The following is a 17468-nucleotide window of genomic DNA, read 5'->3' on the forward strand; positions in this document are numbered from 1 at the left end:
GATATTGGTATGCTTTGCCTCAAAAGCAAACCTCAGGAACTTCCTGTGAGAGGGAAGGATGGAGACGTGGAAGTATGCGTCTTTTAGATCTATCGTGACAAACCAGTCCTCGGACTTGATCTGAGACACGACCTGATTGAGAGTGAGCATCCTGAACTTCAGTCGCATGACTGAGCGGTTCAACTGATGCAGATCTAAAATGGGACGCAACCCTTCATCCTTCTTTGGAACAATGAAGTACCGGCTGTAGAACCCAGACTCTCTTTCGTGATGGCCTCCTTCCTCAAGAGAGTGTCTACTTCCTGTTCCATGACCAGAGCCTGCTCGGGGCCCACCAACGTGGGAATCACCCCATTGAAAGGCAGCGGCGGCGCCAAACTGAATACGATAGCCTTTCTCTACAGTACGCAGGACCCACTGAGACATATTGGCAGTAGTTTCCATTCTGCCAGATGGTCTACTAAGGGAACCAGTCTCTCGAGACTGGCCTCTGATGTACTCAGAGCTGCTAGCTCGGTGCCCTGAAACGGAGGACGAGCAGGAGACAGCCAAACCAGGAGCTCCAGAGACCCCCGCAGGGGTGGCGAGCTTCTCAGCTCCGCTACACTTCAGGGCGGAAGTAACTGAGAGAAGTGCTCGCTGGAGCCAGCTGCTCCCTGGAACTCTGGCGGGGTTGGCAGACTGGTCTCCCGAGGGCACTGGGGGGAGATGGATACCGTATAATGAGGTGTAACCCGCTCTTCCCCAGAGGGGCCTGTCCTCATAAGTCCTGGGCCATAGCATCAGGAATGCCTCAACTGAAGCCTCCTATTGAAACGATGGTCCTCAGACCCGCATCATTTCTAGGAAGACCAGGCTGATAGAACCAGAGTCTGCTCAGGCAAGACCCAATGAGACACACTTGGCATGGGCTCCCACATCGCCAAGTGTCTACTGAGGGAACAAGTGTCTTGGCAGAGAACCTCTTAGAATAAAGTACGATCCACAGATCCGGCTTAGTCCTAGAGGTACCTGACCCAGAGTATTTGCCACCTCGGCCCCGCCGCGGGGGTGCGCGAGTAGCAACACTCTATTTTGTGGCTCTCTGTATGAGGAGCTGGCACACGGCGAGGGCTGCTCCTGCCCAGCAGCCCCCAGAGCTAGAGATCAGCGAGGGAGGAACCGCTGGAACGCCGCCGATTGTATACGGGCCTCCTGCTACCTGTCGACGACGGAATTGATGGCATTGCCGAACAGGCCACAAGGTGCAAGCGGGGCATCTCCTTCATGTCAAATAGGGTAAGCCACAGAGGCCAGCGATTCTACAGAGCTCAGAAATAGCAGATTTGAGCTTCTATCCCTCATCTAGCTCTTTAAGCAGGTACGTCGGCTTAGTACGCCTGTAACACCGCCATGGTGTGCAGACACGCACCAGCCTGACCTGCAGCCGCGTACCCCTTGCCCACCAACACTGAAGTTGTGCGCAGCTTCTTGGTGGGCAAGGTCGGAGCCTTCAGAGACGACGCTGCGCCAGGGGACAGATAGCTCGCGAGCGTCTGTTCCACCTGGGGCATTGCTTCTGATATGAATGAGAATGATGTAATGCTGCAACAGCAAGCTCTCACTCAAAGGGGGAAGAACCGCACCACTGGCTTCCAGCCCCGAGCGAGAGCGCTAGATCTGGGGAATGCAGGGGGAGATAGGGAGATAGGGCAAACCCGTCCGCCAGATCCATGTTGCGATCCCCGCGATCTCACTCGCCGCCGTGCCTCAGCAGCGGTGGGACCGTGAGATCGTACGGCGGGGAGAAGCACAATCAGCCCCATTACTTAGAGCTGACGGCGCGAATATAATGATGTCGTCATTCATAATATGCTTGTGCAAACACTGCAGCTTTACAAAGCTCATCGATGTCCTTCACGTCCACCTCCTCGGAGGAAGACAGGCGGAGCGTCGAGCCCTTTCTCTGGGGGGAAGAACCGTGGGGCGGACTTCCGATCTCAGAGAGCGGACGCTGGATCTGATGGGAAAGGAAGAAGATAGGGGCTCACCCGTCTTCATTCCCTCCACCTGATCCATGTGCAATTCCCACGAGCGCAGCCGCCGCTCCGCCTTTTTTTCTATTTCTTCGGCAGAAGCGGGACCGGCACCGCGAGGAACGCTAGTGAAAGCTCACTCCTCAAAGAGAGCCTTCTGAGAGCAAGCAGACGCAGTGACAAACGCTCATAAAGCGGGCAGTCAGCTCCCTCGAGAACTGACTCTGCGTGCTCTGCTCTCAAGCAGACCACACACGGACTGTGTGTATCCCCAGCAGTGATGTAACGTTTGCAGGGAGGAACATACAGCCTGTAATGCGATCTGCTCTCGCCCAAGTGCTTGCACACATTGTGGAGCTTATTTCAAGTGATTCTGTAGGGACAACAGTAAATAAGACTCACAACACAGATCGACACACACACACACACACAGAGTAGCGGTTGCTGAATGACAAAAAGCTAATGCCGGTTCCACCGCACGTGCTTTTATGCTTCCTGGTCGATTACGTCACCCGCCCGTGACGTCTCGCCCTTCCATTGGACAGATTACACATAAGGCTTGTTTGAGATGAGCAAAATCTGCGCAGAACCGATCACCGGTGATCAGCGCGAGATGCATGCCGGTTAGAAATGTGTCCGAGTGCGGTCCGCCTTGCTCTGATGTCATGCTGACGTATGTCAAAAATCTCTCGCGAGCGCAAGGCGCACGTGTCGGATTCTGCAGTCGAGCGCAGTTGCTCTCCACTGACTACGCTGATCAAAAGCATCATGGGAAACGACTTGCTGACGACACAGTTTAATGCTCATTGGCTGCGAATGTCATCTGATATTTTTTCCCCTTAATCCTAAGAAGTCCATTACCTATAGCCTAATACTATTTACTTTTTCTATAGTAATTTATTAGTAATTAGGACATGTGCTTTATTTATTTACCCTTTTATTTTTATTTTCTTGGTTTGAAGTCCTGTTTGTTGTAATTTTCTCTTTATGTATTGTATGCTGGTGTTAATTTTGTACATTTACATTTTTGTACAACATTATTCCATTAAATAAATGAGTCAATCCATCAATACATGCATGCATAGGCTACATCTAATGTGACGGTTTTGCAATTAGGCCTCATGTTTGTGTGTTTTATCTGAGATCTTTATCTGGGTATGTCTTATTTCAGGAGTGCAGTAAACAAAGCCCACACATGCATGCTAATTTCTTAATTTAAAATGTGTTTTTGTTTCATATTAATTTTGAATAACAATTTGCTGTACACACTTTTCCTAATCATTAAACATGAAATTCAAATGTACATTAAGGTGACAAACAATTGTGTAATATATTTATATGGAATATGTTTCATGTAAAAAAGGGATAGTTCACCCAAAGATTTTTTTTTTTTTGGGGTAAACTGTCCCTTAAGTAGGATACACATAATTAGGTTAATCAGCTGTGCCATATCCCACTCTGAAATGTTTAACCCATAATTAGGGATAACAGTGTAAATTTAGTGCAGCATCTGTGTGCTCCTCATTTCTCATTATGTCTTTTTATAAAAGGCATCCACAAAGTGCGATAAAGAACGCGAACGCGATCTCTTCCATTGCTGACGTTTGCAGTCCAACAACAGAACGAGATTCAGGAAGTGTCCGGCTTGCCTGCACTTTTTTCACTCCTCCCCTCACTGCAGCCGCCTAATCTCAACTAAATTACAGGCGAGGCAAGGCGCATCTCAAACAAGCCTATGTATTCAGAGCGCGGTCACGCTGAAGACGTTCCCCTAGCCTTTTCGACGCAGCTGGAGTTCCTGGAAGGGAAGCGCAGTATACTCTCGCGCATGTCTCTGCGCAGCTCCTGACAAAACTCAAACTCAAACCTCACCTCACCTCCATAGCAACAAGAAACAATTGCATTTGCAAGTTTGTACTTCTCAGGCTCCTTCGTTTAAAGTAGGCAATACGTAAAAGTTCAATGCCTCCCAAAAAGAATGGAAAGGGCACCGGAGACAAATCAATTAAAAAGGAAAGTATGAACCCTGAGCAGAAAAACGACGAAGAATTGACGGAGAGTGACAAAAACTTTTATCGGGCTCAAATACGCGATTTGGAGGAGCGACTGGAAAGGTGAGAGTCTCTTGCAAGTTACCACGACCTTATTTTACATGGTTGGTTGTTATGTTACATTTGTCAGAAGTTCATAAGAAAATACTTCTGAATTTATCTAAGAGAAAACTCCGCAACCTAAAAACAAAAACGCACTAGTAGGCTACATTCATTGAGCCTAGTAAGCAATGAGGAAGTGCAGCAAACACTCACCTAATGATGATGCTGATTTGACAATTTGATTGAAGTTTGAGTAAGCCATTTTTGGATTAAAATATAGGCCACAAAATTATAATAACATCATCAGAATTTGGCTCATAATAGGCTATTTACTGCGAGTTCAGGTTATTCGTGCAGCTCATGTCTGTGCCTTTGAGGAAACTAAAATGAAATAGATTTTGGATTATAATCTACTGTTAATAATTAACCAGACAACATACTTCAACAAATATGCCATACACTCAGTAGGAAGCTCTTGCGTCATACACGTTATTAAGAACTGTGACCTTGTCTTTTTTTTCTTGCAGATACCAGCAAAAATGTGATGAACTGGAGGTTCAGGAAAAGGATTTATACTCCAAGATCAATAATGTGGAGAAAGAGAAGAAAGACATAGTTCTCTACCTGAAACGCACACTGGCTCAAAAAGAAGATGAACTGATTGATCAGGCTGAGACGTTATCAAGACACCAGCAAGCTCAAGAGGCTGAGAGAGAGTCCTTTGAGTTACAACTGAGCCTGCTTAGACACGAGCTTCAAGAAACTAAGGAAAAATTCACATCTGAGAACATGGCACTTGGTACTTCTGATGAGTCACATATTCACATAGAATACAAACATATAATCAAATAAAAACTTATATAAATGATCACTAACATCATATATTACAATTCAAAATGTCACATTGATTTTTCAGGTCTTAGCTGTACTGAGGCATTAAACATATAAGTTCCTGGTATTAATAAAAGCACCTTACAACCTAAAATGTGTTAACCTTTTTTGCGTTTAGCTGGTAAACTGGCGTCTTTGGAGGAATTCTCTATGCAGAGAGAGAAGCTTACGGCTGAACGCAGGTTTTTGGAAGAGCAGCTTCAAAAGCAAAAAGAAGAACATCAAGCACAAATCTATAATCTGGAGAAAAAAGCTGTGCTGGACAATGACAGGTGAGCATGTTCATACTCATTGTTCAGAGATGAAAGTGCATTCTAAGATGAATATGACTGGATCAATAATGACTATACTTTTCATAAATATTGTGCATTACTTGAGGTCTGAAACCATCAGTGCCAAACATTAGAAATTACATATATATCAAATGGGTGATTGCTTTCCATTCATCTTCTATTTTCAATGAAAGATCGCAATGTAAGGCCTTACAAAGAAGCATTTATTCTAAGTAGATTTGTTGCTTGAATTATACACTCTTAAAAGTGTTTCACGATGCCATAGAATAACCTTTTTTGCCTAAATGGCTCCATGAAGAAGCTTTAACATCTGAAGAACCTTTCTGTTTCACAAAAGGTTCTTTGTGGCGAATAAAGGTTCTATAAAAGGTAAGAAAGAGATGGTTCTTTAAAGAACCTTTGACTGAACTGTTTTTTTTGTGGAACCAAAAATGGTTCTTCTATGGCATCGCTCTGAAGAACCTTTTAAGCACCTTTATTTTTAAGAGTGTATGCATATACTGTGTTCAGAAGACACTAAGGTTCTTTCAAATCCTTGGACTCGCTTTGTTGTGGAGCTTTTTCAACTTTCAACTCAGTTTTCATACAAACACACACACACACAAAATGACATAAATAACAAAATTCATTGTTTTGATTTTAATAATGCATTAGTACATTTTGAAATAACATGAACTAATGTTTTAGAATAATTTTTCATTGTTCGTTCATGTTAACTAATATTAACAAATGGGAAAAAAAGTGTTACCAAAATTAAATATTTGAAATATTTATATATTATTATTACCTTCAGCTACTCCCGTTAGGGGTCACCACATGGAATTATCTGTCATTTGTCAAAGGTTTTATGCTGGATTCCCTTGCTGATATCTTTAAAAATATAAGATGGTAAAAAATAAATGTGTTCACGACAAGTTACATTTGATTTAATTGACATTTTTGGCTGAAACAGGCTAAAGAAAGAAATGCTGCAACATGTTGCTGCTGTAGCAGCTGAATTTCGGCGGGTTTCAGATCAGAAGATGCCTGAGACGACAAAGAGGGCCATGCAAGAAAACCTCTCTGTGACAGCAGAACTTCAGCAGCTCTCAGACAAGACCAAGGAGCTGCTGAAGGAGAATGATGATCTGCGAGCAAGAGAAAAGCAGCTCAAAATAGAGAATGCCATCACTGAACCGCTGCTACATGAGATAACCAAGAAGAATGTTGCTAATCAAAAGGTTGCCAGTTTATATGTCTATACTTTCATGCATTTTTTAAAGCAATCCTTTTTGCTGTTTGGAAACATTTAGAGCAAAAATGAAACATAACTCTTTCTCAAGGTAGTCAATCAGTTGACAGAAAAGTGCAAGCAAATGCAGTCTGAAGTGGAGAAGTGTGCCAAACTTAAAGTGGAGCACCAAGAGCTGCTGGACAGTCACTCTGCAATATGTACAGAGCTTGATGCTCTCAGGTTAGACTCCTGAAGTTTCTTATAAGTAAAATATTTATACATTAAATACTTCCTTCAGTGTATTTTAATAGTATTACCACTACTGTACTTACAGAAAGAAACATGCAACAGTAATAGAAGTGCTAAACCAAACAAAAGCTGAAGCCAAGAGACAGAGGAAAGAGCTTGAAGAGGAAAGGATGCTAAGAAAACAGCTAAAAACTGTTCTTGAGGAAGCAGCAGTAGCTTTAAAAGAGGCCCTAAGGGTAAGAGTGAACATAAACAGGTCAATTACCATTTGGTGTTACAGCCAAGTAAATAAGCAGTAGTTACAGGAGGTCCCTAAAGAGGAAGACTCAGAACTGAAAATTACTGTCAGACGAAATCAGATGATGCAGAAGCTACTGGCTGTGCTGGACAGTGCTGCAGCTTTAGGAAACGGTCCAGCTCTTACTGACTTCATGCCAGAGGTGACTTGCAGTCTTGATCTCAAAAAAGCCTCTGGCATTAAAAGGTACACATTCATTCATTTTAATTCAGTGTCATGGATTTAAATGAACATGCAACATATTGCAGCTCTAAGACATACCAATACAATAATTTTGGCAATGTGATTCAAAGGCTCTCGTGCTTGCTTTTAACTCCAGACCAAGTGAACTCCTGAAATCTACTTCACATCTTTCTCACTTTAAAACTGGTGATCTGGGATTGGTCCCTCGCAAAACACACACTACATCATCAAAGACAGGAAATCTCTCTATGAGTGCTTATGTACATAAGTAAGTGTACAGGTTATGGCACATTAACAGCACACACAGCATGTGATCATTGATATAACATGAAATATCAGTGCAGATGATGAATTTTGATTAACTCTTTGACTCTTTGTCTTCTAGGAAAAAATCAAGTGAAAAGTGACCATTTTGTTGTCATATTGATCACAAGAGTTGTGGGAGGTATTTTTAAGTAAGGTAGCTATTGTTGAAGTAGGCCTATGTGTCATTCCTAATTTCATTGTGTTGTTTTCATTCATTGTCACTAGGTGGCAGTGTTGTATCATTGTGGACAGATATGTGAACGTGGCCTGAAATGGAAATAAAGTGACTTTAAAAAAAAAAAGAAAAGATAAAATGTATCCTATTAAATTTTCCCATTCTGATTCATTAAGAGTTACAGTTATTGAATATCAAATGTTTCATTTTAGACTAGAAGAATAATGGGGCAAGCAGATGAGAATGTGCTTTTATATTAACTATTTAAATGGAAAATATTTCAAATATTTGCTGGTTAGTATGGTCCCATCACCCCTTACTGGTAGATGTTGTAAATACATCAGACTGGTTCTAAAAGCAGGGGGAGTCCGAGCACATTCTGGGATGAATGATAAGACATCCCACCTGTCTCTGTGGGTCCTTGTGTATGTTAAATTGTATGTAATGATCATTTGTCTACTGGGTAGTAACCGATTACATGTTTGTAATCAGATTCCAAAAATGTAGTACTTGTAATTTGATTAAATTACATTTTAAAATACTTGCAATTAGACAGTTTATTTTTATTGATTTCATGATTATTTATTATTAACACAATAGCAATAAATTATCCATAATTAATTGATCCTCTAATTTCTCTTTTTCTCCTTTTAAATGTTCCTTTCGAAAGTAGCCTACCTCTTATGTAGGCCTACATTCAGAAAGTCTTCAAGTTTTGTGGACATTCACACAAAGACCAGTCATTAGTCAGGTAGCTACACCGCATTTGACCGCTGGATTTACAAAAATCATTTCAGGTTTAAGAAGTGTTTCCACATTGCATCAACTATTCTACTGATGAACACATTTATTTTTAGTTGAATTATCACCTCTAGGTTATTTAAGCATATATTAGCTACTACGTCTTTGGAAGGCTTTTGTCTTTCAAACACAATACATTACACAAATTGATGTCGTTTCTTGTTTACATGTAATGCAGGGTATCCCAAACTTTCTTGTCATCTGAATCTCTTTCACTTGAAGTCCCCCTAAGATTTTAAAACAGCCTAAATATTTTAATAATTAAGTATCACATTTACATGTTCATTGTTCTCTAACATTGGTTAATGGTCACATGACATGCAGGAAAACAAATATTTCATTTTTTTTTTAGTAAGTCTTTATTTTATTTTGATTGATGTTATTTTAAAATGATTTATTTTAACTTTACATTTTATGATTTAATTAATTATTAGCTTTTCATTAAACTCACAAACCTCCTGCAGTTCATTTCCGAACCCCAGTTTGGGAAAACTTGACAATGTAATGTTTAATGCACTTCTTGTTGTTAATCACAATGAATAGAATATATTTTCTTATTATTTGTATTTGTATGTCAATATGGTACAAGGTTGTCCTATTTAAAGTCAAAAGTAATCTATAAGTAATCAAAAAGTAGTCTGATTAAATTAATAAAAATGTGTAATGGGAGGTGATTACGTTAATAACTAAAATTGTTGTCATGTAATTTGGAATCAATAACGGACTACAACTTGTAAGTAATCTATACCTAACTTGAACTAATGGACCATGGTATTGATATCAGATATATTCTAGTCACTCTTTCCAAGTGATAATTGAATAAAAGCAGCGGTAGGCTATTTTAACATTCACTAATAATATTCTACAGTTCCTCTTCAGGAACTCGAGCTGCGTCCGAGAACGCTAGGGGAACACCTTCAGCATGACCGGCTCTGAATACAAGTGTAATCTGTCCAATGGATGGACGAGACGTCACAGGCGAGGTGACGTAATGACTAGCTGGTACAAAAGCATGTGCAGTGAAACCGGCGTCAGCATTCTGTCATTCAGCGAAGTGCTCTGTCGGATGTTTTTCTGTTGTGAGTCTTATTTAGTGTTGTTTGTCCAAACCACTGTTATAATCTCCCTGATATCTTCTTGCATACAGATATTAGGTATGTTAAGCAGATATCCGCGACATAAGGGCGAGAGCAGCTCTCAGTGCAGGCTGTGTGTTCCTCCCTGCAAGCCTTACATCACTGCAGGTGACACACGCAGCTTGTGCGCATTCGGCTTGGGAGCGGAGCATGCACAGTCGGCTCTCGAGGGAGTCGGCTGTTTGCATCGTGAACGTTTGCCAATGCACGTGCTTCGCTCCTGGAAGGCTCTCTTATGGCTCTCTTTTGCGTGATACAAGGGGATGAAGCTTCTCCTTCACTCATTCTGCTCTGCTGTGTTATTACATCAAAGTGTGCAAACACAAAAAAAATATGTGTATTTCATAATTTTATATTTTAACACAGACAAAAGCCGTTTCTCAATATGCGTTTTTGTCTGTTCTTGTGGACTTGTGAAACGTCATTGCCCAAAAACCTGCATAATTTTCCAAATATTCCTGTTATTGTCTCATGAAATGTAGTTTTAATAGTTTTTCAGGAGAGAATGTAGTTGTTTAAAACTCAAATCTGCAGTTTATTTCTAAATGTATAGTGCCTATTTGAAAATTTGCTATGCCGATTTCAGAGCTTGAGGCGATCATCGGCATGTATCCGCCTCGAGCAGCCTTACGCTTGGCTAGTCCTTCCAACATTTGCCGCTGGCAACATGAGATACAACATGTATCAACATGAGATACAATTCGTTTTGTGTATATTTAATAGGCATTCGTGGTCTGATGAATCTATTATTTATTCCTAGTAATATAATTTTGACTGAGCACAAAGTTTAACTTTGTATTTATTTTGAACTTTACCGTAGTAACTTACAGCACTGACATTGTTGCATACGTTTGACTGAATTGTTTGCTTTTGTCTTTATTTCCTCTTATATAAGCCTCTTATACTTTGTACTTATACTTTTATAATGGCTATGATTGTTCATTAAAACTGACATAAAAGAGGCAGAATTGTGCTTATACACCACGCCTATCAAGTAAAGGGTACTGTTGGCAGTGGAAACGCAAGCTGGATCAGGGTGTTCGGTCCCGAACTTTACCGTACCGTACTGTACTGACCAGTACCACTCGGTGGAAACGAGGCATTTGATGAGAGAGGAGCCATCACCAGCGTTCCCCGCGGTACTGTTCTCGCTGCTGTCGAGACGGAGCGGCATTGGCGCTCGTGGGGTTCGCAAGTGGATGTGTTGGAGGGAATGGAGACGGGCGAGTCCCTATCTCCTTCCCCACCCGTCCACTCTGCAGACACTTCCCCCGGGGCGCGGGCTTGGCGCTTCGCGTTTCATCTTCTGAGGAGGGTGTGAACGCTTTCTGTGAGCGAAGCGATCACCTCCAACACAGAGCCTGCCATTCTTCCCCGATCTCCACACTGAGGTGCCGAGATCGTGGGCAAGACCTTTTTCGGCCCGCATCTTCATCCATTACTATGGTAATGTGGTGGGGTTGGACGCTTGCGGTTATAGAGCGATGCCTCGGGTGGAACAGATGCTCGCAAGCTATCTGTCCCCCGACGCTGCGTCGTCTCTAAAGGCTCCGTCCTTGCCCTCCAAGTCGCTGCGTCAGCGCTGGTGGGCAAGGGGTATGTGGCAGCGGGTCAGGCTGGTGCATGCCTGCACACTATGTCGGTGTTGCGGGCATACCAGGCTGACCTGCTGGATGAGCGTGAGGTGATGAGCTCCGATGACATCACTGAGCTCAGGCGAACCGCTGATTTGGCTCTCTGTGATACCAAGGAGACCGCTCGTGCTATTGGGCGGTCTATGGCAGCCCTGGTGGCAGTGGAGAGGCATCTGTGGTTGACCCTGTCTGACATCAGAGAGAAGGACAGGGTCTTCCTCCTGGATGCCACGCTTGCGCCTTCTGGCCTGTCCGGCAACGCTGTCAATACCGTCGCCGACAGGCACCAGGAGGCTTACATTTCTACTTACATTTCACTGCTGGTTATACTCTGTATAATTTTGTACGTGACGAATAAAAATCTTGAATCTTGAGGCCCATAAACAAGCGGTGGCGTTCCTGCCGCATGCTGGCTCCTCATATAGAGAGGCTCAGAAGGAGAGTGTCGCCGCTTGAGTAACCCCCCCCCACCCCCACGGAGGGGCCGGGGCGGTAAGCAAGGCTCTTGTTCGGGGGCCTCGAAGCCTAAGCCAGATCTGCGGACCGTCCTTCAGGCGAAGAGGTCTTCGGCAAAAAGGCCCTGATGCTTATGGCTCAGGGCTTATGAGGGCAGGCCCCTCTGGGGAGGAACAGTGTACACTGCGCTACACGGTGCCTGTCTCTCCTCAGTGCCCCCAGGAGATCGGTCTGCCAACCCTGCCACGTGTGGTGTTCCAGGCCGCAGCGATCTCCAGTAAGCACACATCTCAGTTTCTTCCACCCAGAAACATAGCGGAGCTGAGATGCTTGCCACCCCTTCGGGTGATTACACCAGAGGCCAGTCTTGAGAGACAGGTTATCTTAGTAGATTATTTTGCAGCGTGGAAACTACTGCCAAATGTGTCTCGGTGGGTCCTGTATACTGTAGAGAGAGGCTACAGAATCCAGTTCGTTCTCCTTCACCTCGATTCAGCGGGGTGAATCCCACCCTGGTGGGCCCCGAGCAGGCTCTGGTAATGGAACGAGATACTCTCTTGAGGAAGGAGGCCATCGAGGTGGTCCCTCCTCATGAACGAGAGTCCGGGTTCTACAGCCGGTACTTCATAGTTCCCAAGAAGGATGGAGAAGAACCATTACAGAGAACCACTTATCTTGGTGTGGTGTGGGATTCGACCACGATGCAGGCACGTATGTCCCCTGCTCGGATTGAGTCGATCCTCACGGCAGTCAGGAGAGTTAAAGGAGGCCAGTCACTCACTGTCAAGCAGTTTCAGAGACTGCTGGTTCTGATGGTAGCTACGTCCAACCTGATACCTATTGGCCTACTGTACATGAGACCCCTATAGTGGTGGCTCAAGACCAAGGCGTTCTCTCCGGGGGGGAAACCCGCTTCGCATGATCAAGGTCACATGGCAGGGCCTACGTGCCTTAGACATGTGGAGACAACCTTGGTTCTTGTCTCATGTCCCGGTGTTGGGAGCTCTGTGTCACCGCGTAATGCTAGCGAAGGACTCGTCCCTCAACGGTTGGGGAGCAGTCATGAAGATGGTCACCCTGCCCGCGGTCTGTGGAGTGGTCGCCATCTCACGTGGCACATCAATTGGCTTGAGATGCTGGCTGTGTTTCAGGCTCTGAAACACTTTCTCCCACACCTAACAGATCACCATGTGTTGGTGCGCACCGACAACACAGCAGTGGTCTCTTACATCAACCACCAAGGAGGTCTGTGGTCGCGTCCCCTGTACCGGCTGGCACACCAGATCCTGGTGTGTTCCCAGGGCAAACTCCTCTTGCTGAGAGCAGTTTACATCCTTGGGCATCTCAGTGTGGGAGCAGACATCATGTCGAGGCAGGGGCCGAGCCCCGGGGAATGGATGCTTCACACCAAGGTGGTGAAGCAGATTTGGATAGTGTTTGGCCAGGCTCAGGTGGACCTCTTTGCGACTCGGGAGACATCGTAATGTCCCCTCTGGTACTCTCTGACTCATCCGGCTCCACTGGGGCTGGATGCCATGGTACAGACGTGGCCGAGACTTCGTCTGTACGCCTTTCCCCCGATTGCTCTGCTCCCCAGAGTTCTGGAGAGTGTGCGCCGGGACGGGGTCCGGCTGCTGCTAGTAGCCCCGTTCTGGCTGGGTTGAGTATGATTCTCGGACCTGATTTCTCTCCTTGACGGCTCTCCATGGGAGATTCCCGTCAGGAGGGATCTCCTCTCACAGGCAGGGGGCACCCTTGTGCACCCCTGCGCGGAGTTGTGGAAGCTGTGGGCTCATAGCTTCCGGTCTCTCAACCGAGGTTGTTGAGACCATCCTCCAATCCAGAGCTCCCTCAACGAGGAAACTGTACGCCCTGAAGAGGAGACTCTTCATAATTTTGAAGTGAAAGGTGTCGTCCATGATCCAGTGAGCTCATCATGCACCTCCGGGAAGAAAGGTACCGGAGTGGGGCCCTGAGAACCAGCGCGAGCTACCCTGAGAAACCAATCATCCAATCTTGAGGGTTTGGGACGCGGTGGAGGTTTCCACTCAAACCCGACCCTCTCGGCGGCCCGGGCAAGCATAGCCACCATTTCCGGATCTGAATCCGGCATTGCCGGCCACCCAGAAGGTGGCAGCGGTGCCAAATCATCATTTCCAGAAAGGTCTGGCTCACCCTCCGATGCAGCGATCGACATCCGATCGTCGGGGGGAGCACCAAAGGATACAAGTGGTACCCCACGAGAGGGTCCAGCCTGTTCCCTTGGCAGCTCCACAGGCTGCGAAGTGCCGGTTGAAGGAGGAGCCCTCGGAGGTTGTTTCCTCGGAGGGGAATTCCTCACCATCACCGTAAGACCAGTCCGGCTACTGTCAGAAGTAGCGCCCCCCCGGCTGCCGCCAGGTGGGGCCCTAGATCTAGGCACGGGCACCCCGCCTCTTTGCAGGAAACAGAATCTGGTCCGCAACTCCGCGACGGTCATTTTTCCACAATGGGAGCATGACTCGTCCACGAAAGCCGCCTCAGCGTGATTAACACCCAGACACGAGAGGCAGCAATCGTGACCAACACCTGACGCCAGGTAACGACCGCATCCAGAAACGCACGGGTGGAAGAGCATCTTTAAAAAAACGCGTCTTTAAAAAGATGTTCCACTTGTGAATACTCTTTCAGAGAAATTACTCTTTTAGTGTGCTGAAGCGCACAGGGGAGATGGCCGCTTGCAACACAATCAGGGGATAGTGCAATCCGATGTGTGCAATCCACTCGAAAGGAAGGAACCACTGCCGCTGAAGCGCCGTGACACCAGCACGATAAACCTCCGGAGAGCATGCTTGACTCGCAGACACTGTAGTCGAAAGGCTTCGTCAGGAGCAGAACGATGAACCGCTCGGCTCCAAAGCGAAAAGCTGAATATGCACTGCACCTGCTGCCTACTTATACTCACACTGTGATCAGCGGCAGCTAGATGCAGTAATCGCATGCCAATGTGCATTGGCTCATTTAGATAGATACACTCATAGTGGATTGGTCTCTCTAAGCAAGATCCCAATTCGTTGGTCACCGACTCCCGACTGATAGGGAACTAGGGTTACATACGTAACCTGAGACGTTTAATACTATAGGCATTTATAGAGACTAAATATGACATGATCTTTACATTGAAAGAAATGACTACAGAACTGCTTGTGTACATAAGTCAAAAGTGGCTGTAACCTTTTTTTTTTTACATATTCATATCCCAACATGTTACAGAGTTGGATTATTATGTAATTATTCTTAATTATATAATAATTATGGAAAGCCATTTTTTGTCTTTATGAACTGACGTCTTATGTTCAGAAGTGTTGTTAAGATTCTTGAAGATTTCTATATTTGCAGCATACAGGTTTGGAATAAAATGAGTGCGAGTGTGAAGATTTTCAACTTGTTTTCGTAATTTCTTTATTCAAATGAGACACGGAAATGGCCAAAAAACAAGAACTTTAGTAAGACAGAGAGATATAAAGACTGCTGTCTGTTTCTGTATCAATGATTTAATTCATACAACACTGAAATCTTTGTTCTTTGGTGTTTGCTGTTTTTCGGAGGTAATGTTTGACCATAAAAATATTCATTGGAGAATATCCACCTTTTTTGCTTTGTCTGCTCTGAAATCACAGAACATGCATTACAGCAAGACCTCAAATTTACACATAAAGAACAGATATTTAACAACCCCCTTTGGCAAGATAAGATGGCTCCTGACAGTTTTGCTCAAAACAACAGATATATTTCACAACAATATCATACATAACAATTTTTGGTCACAGCCACTGTAATAATTAGCTTACCATGATGTCAAAGTCGCTGCTCATAACAGACCCAATATAGTGGAAGATTCTAGTGTTCTCATTTTGATCAACAACTCTGGTTTGCAGTTTCTAACTGCAACATTCAGCTTTATACACGCACCTTAACAAAGACATACAAAAATCAGTAATTATGACACCGACCATGTCAAACAATTACTACTGCAGTCAGATGGGGCTTGTGGAAATGCATATATGTACTTAATGATGGAAAGACCTACAGTTGAGTGATATAAAGCACTTTTAACACCATGTCCACTATAATAATAATATAATTATTGTGCTTTTAAAGTTCAAATATTTGTACAAATAAGGCATACTAGAAGATAAAGGATTAAAAATATGTTTGGCTGAAAAAAGAGATCATTTGAACTTTTTCCTTTTTAAAAATTTATACAAAAATATTCCCTTTCAAAGTATAAAAGGCACTTAAGTTACAAACATTTGATGGAAACAGAAATCTAACCACAGGAGCTAAATGCATGTGAATCCATTTACTGTCCCAAAACACCAAAAAATGAGAGATGGGAGGTAGATGTTTTTACATTTTGCTTTTCAAGTCTGGATTCACCTCGACTCATATTCTGGCTATGAATGAACGCATATGTGTGTTTTTGTATGCTTGTTGGTATCTGAGGCTTTTACAACAGACCTGCTGGTATACACAAGCACACACGACAATGAACCTGAATTGAATGATATGAGTGACAGTAAAACTCAATTACCAAGAACAGCCAAACAGAAGACTCATCTTTAAAAAACAAAAAATCTGTTCATTCTCTATTGCACTTTACAGAAAATATACAAACACACATGTACATGTATAAATACTCATGATCATGTATAACTATAGAATACAAAATAAGCACTTCATTACAAATAAATGTCTTAATTGTTCCTTGTCCACGTGGGAAAAAAAACAACTATGAATAAATTAAGACTTATATTAGAGTTTAAGAAGCACCTCTAACCACATATCCAGGCCTTGTTTTCAAACAGAAGAAACCCAGCTCTGAAAAGAAAGAATCTGTCATCCCGAGCTGCTCGCATAAGAAGTCTTGTTTTCTCCAAAGCTGCTCTAGTTTCCTCTTTCCTCATGTTTAAAGGCTGCAGTCCATGCAGTCCAGATGTACAGTTTTGTTGGCCTCTAGGCCAGAGAGAGGCTCTGTAATGCTGCTGATTGGGGTATTTAAGGCTTCCATTGTTTCTTTCTTTATAAAAAGCACACAGGGCCCACTTCAAGGTGGTAATGTGAGCCAGATTTTGTGCTGGGCAAGTTGTAGACCTCCACAATGGGTAGTAAGTTTGGGTCCTCTGTCTGGAAAATGAACTGTGTCTGATGCCATCGGCCATCTATGATCTGAGAGGACAGAAAGAGTGGAAGCATTAGTTGTGATAATGAGATATCCTAATAACGATGTGTAAAATAGTTGTTTTTACATTGCCAAACAGCACTATTATGTTCCACGATGTGTTCACAAATTTTTTTGTTCGCTAAACCGCTTAGACATAAAATATTTACTTAAAGCACACCTTGAGATTTTAAATTAATATTTTAAAAATATTCTAGATAATGGTCAAACAACATGCAAGTAAATAGATAAATTATTATTATTATGATGACTTGCAGCTGGACTCAAACCTTTGTTTAGCTGTGATAGTGTCTAAAATTAAATGTTGATTACAACATTTAACTTTAAAAATTAAGACAGAAATATATTGAATATATATATATATATATGATGAAAATAGAATACTTGCTGTAAATTACAATTTTACTGCAAGATAAAAAAATAAATTTCTTTTATTTTACAAGTTACAATACTAATACTATTATAAAACTACAAACCATCAAGCTTTTATCATTTAAAAGCTTT

General features: G+C 43.4%; 2 protein-coding genes across 3 annotated transcripts in view; one reads left to right on the forward strand and one right to left on the reverse strand.

The window, feature by feature from the left end:
* Positions 1–3797: 3797 nt before the first annotated feature.
* cfap157 (cilia and flagella associated protein 157) lies at positions 3798–8262 on the forward strand. Of its 2 annotated transcripts, none has more exons than XM_079419133.1 (9): positions 3798–4129; positions 4636–4907; positions 5118–5271; positions 6245–6512; positions 6615–6745; positions 6840–6990; positions 7060–7238; positions 7372–7503; positions 7621–8262. In XM_079419133.1, exons 1-9 carry the CDS (start codon positions 3978–3980, stop codon positions 7640–7642), a joined length of 1461 nt encoding a protein of 486 aa, XP_079275259.1. In that variant the 5' UTR covers positions 3798–3977; the 3' UTR covers positions 7643–8262. The 2 variants fall into 2 exon arrangements, with proteins under 2 accessions (XP_079275259.1, XP_079275258.1); XM_079419132.1 differs by having other exon boundaries at positions 3854–4129; positions 7054–7238; positions 7621–8251.
* Positions 8263–15169: 6907 nt separating this feature from the next.
* The window catches only part of col27a1b (collagen, type XXVII, alpha 1b), an 81603-nt gene continuing 79304 nt past the window's right edge, over positions 15170–17468 (reverse strand). The window contains exon 60 of the mRNA XM_079418159.1: positions 15170–16951. Coding sequence (XP_079274285.1) covers positions 16805–16951 — 147 coding nt within the window. The 3' untranslated portion in view covers positions 15170–16804. The remainder of the gene's footprint in view (positions 16952–17468) is intronic.

Source organism: Barbus barbus (genome assembly GCF_936440315.1).
Source record: "Barbus barbus genome assembly, chromosome: 6".
NCBI classification, from domain to species: Eukaryota; Metazoa; Chordata; class Actinopteri; order Cypriniformes; family Cyprinidae; genus Barbus; species Barbus barbus.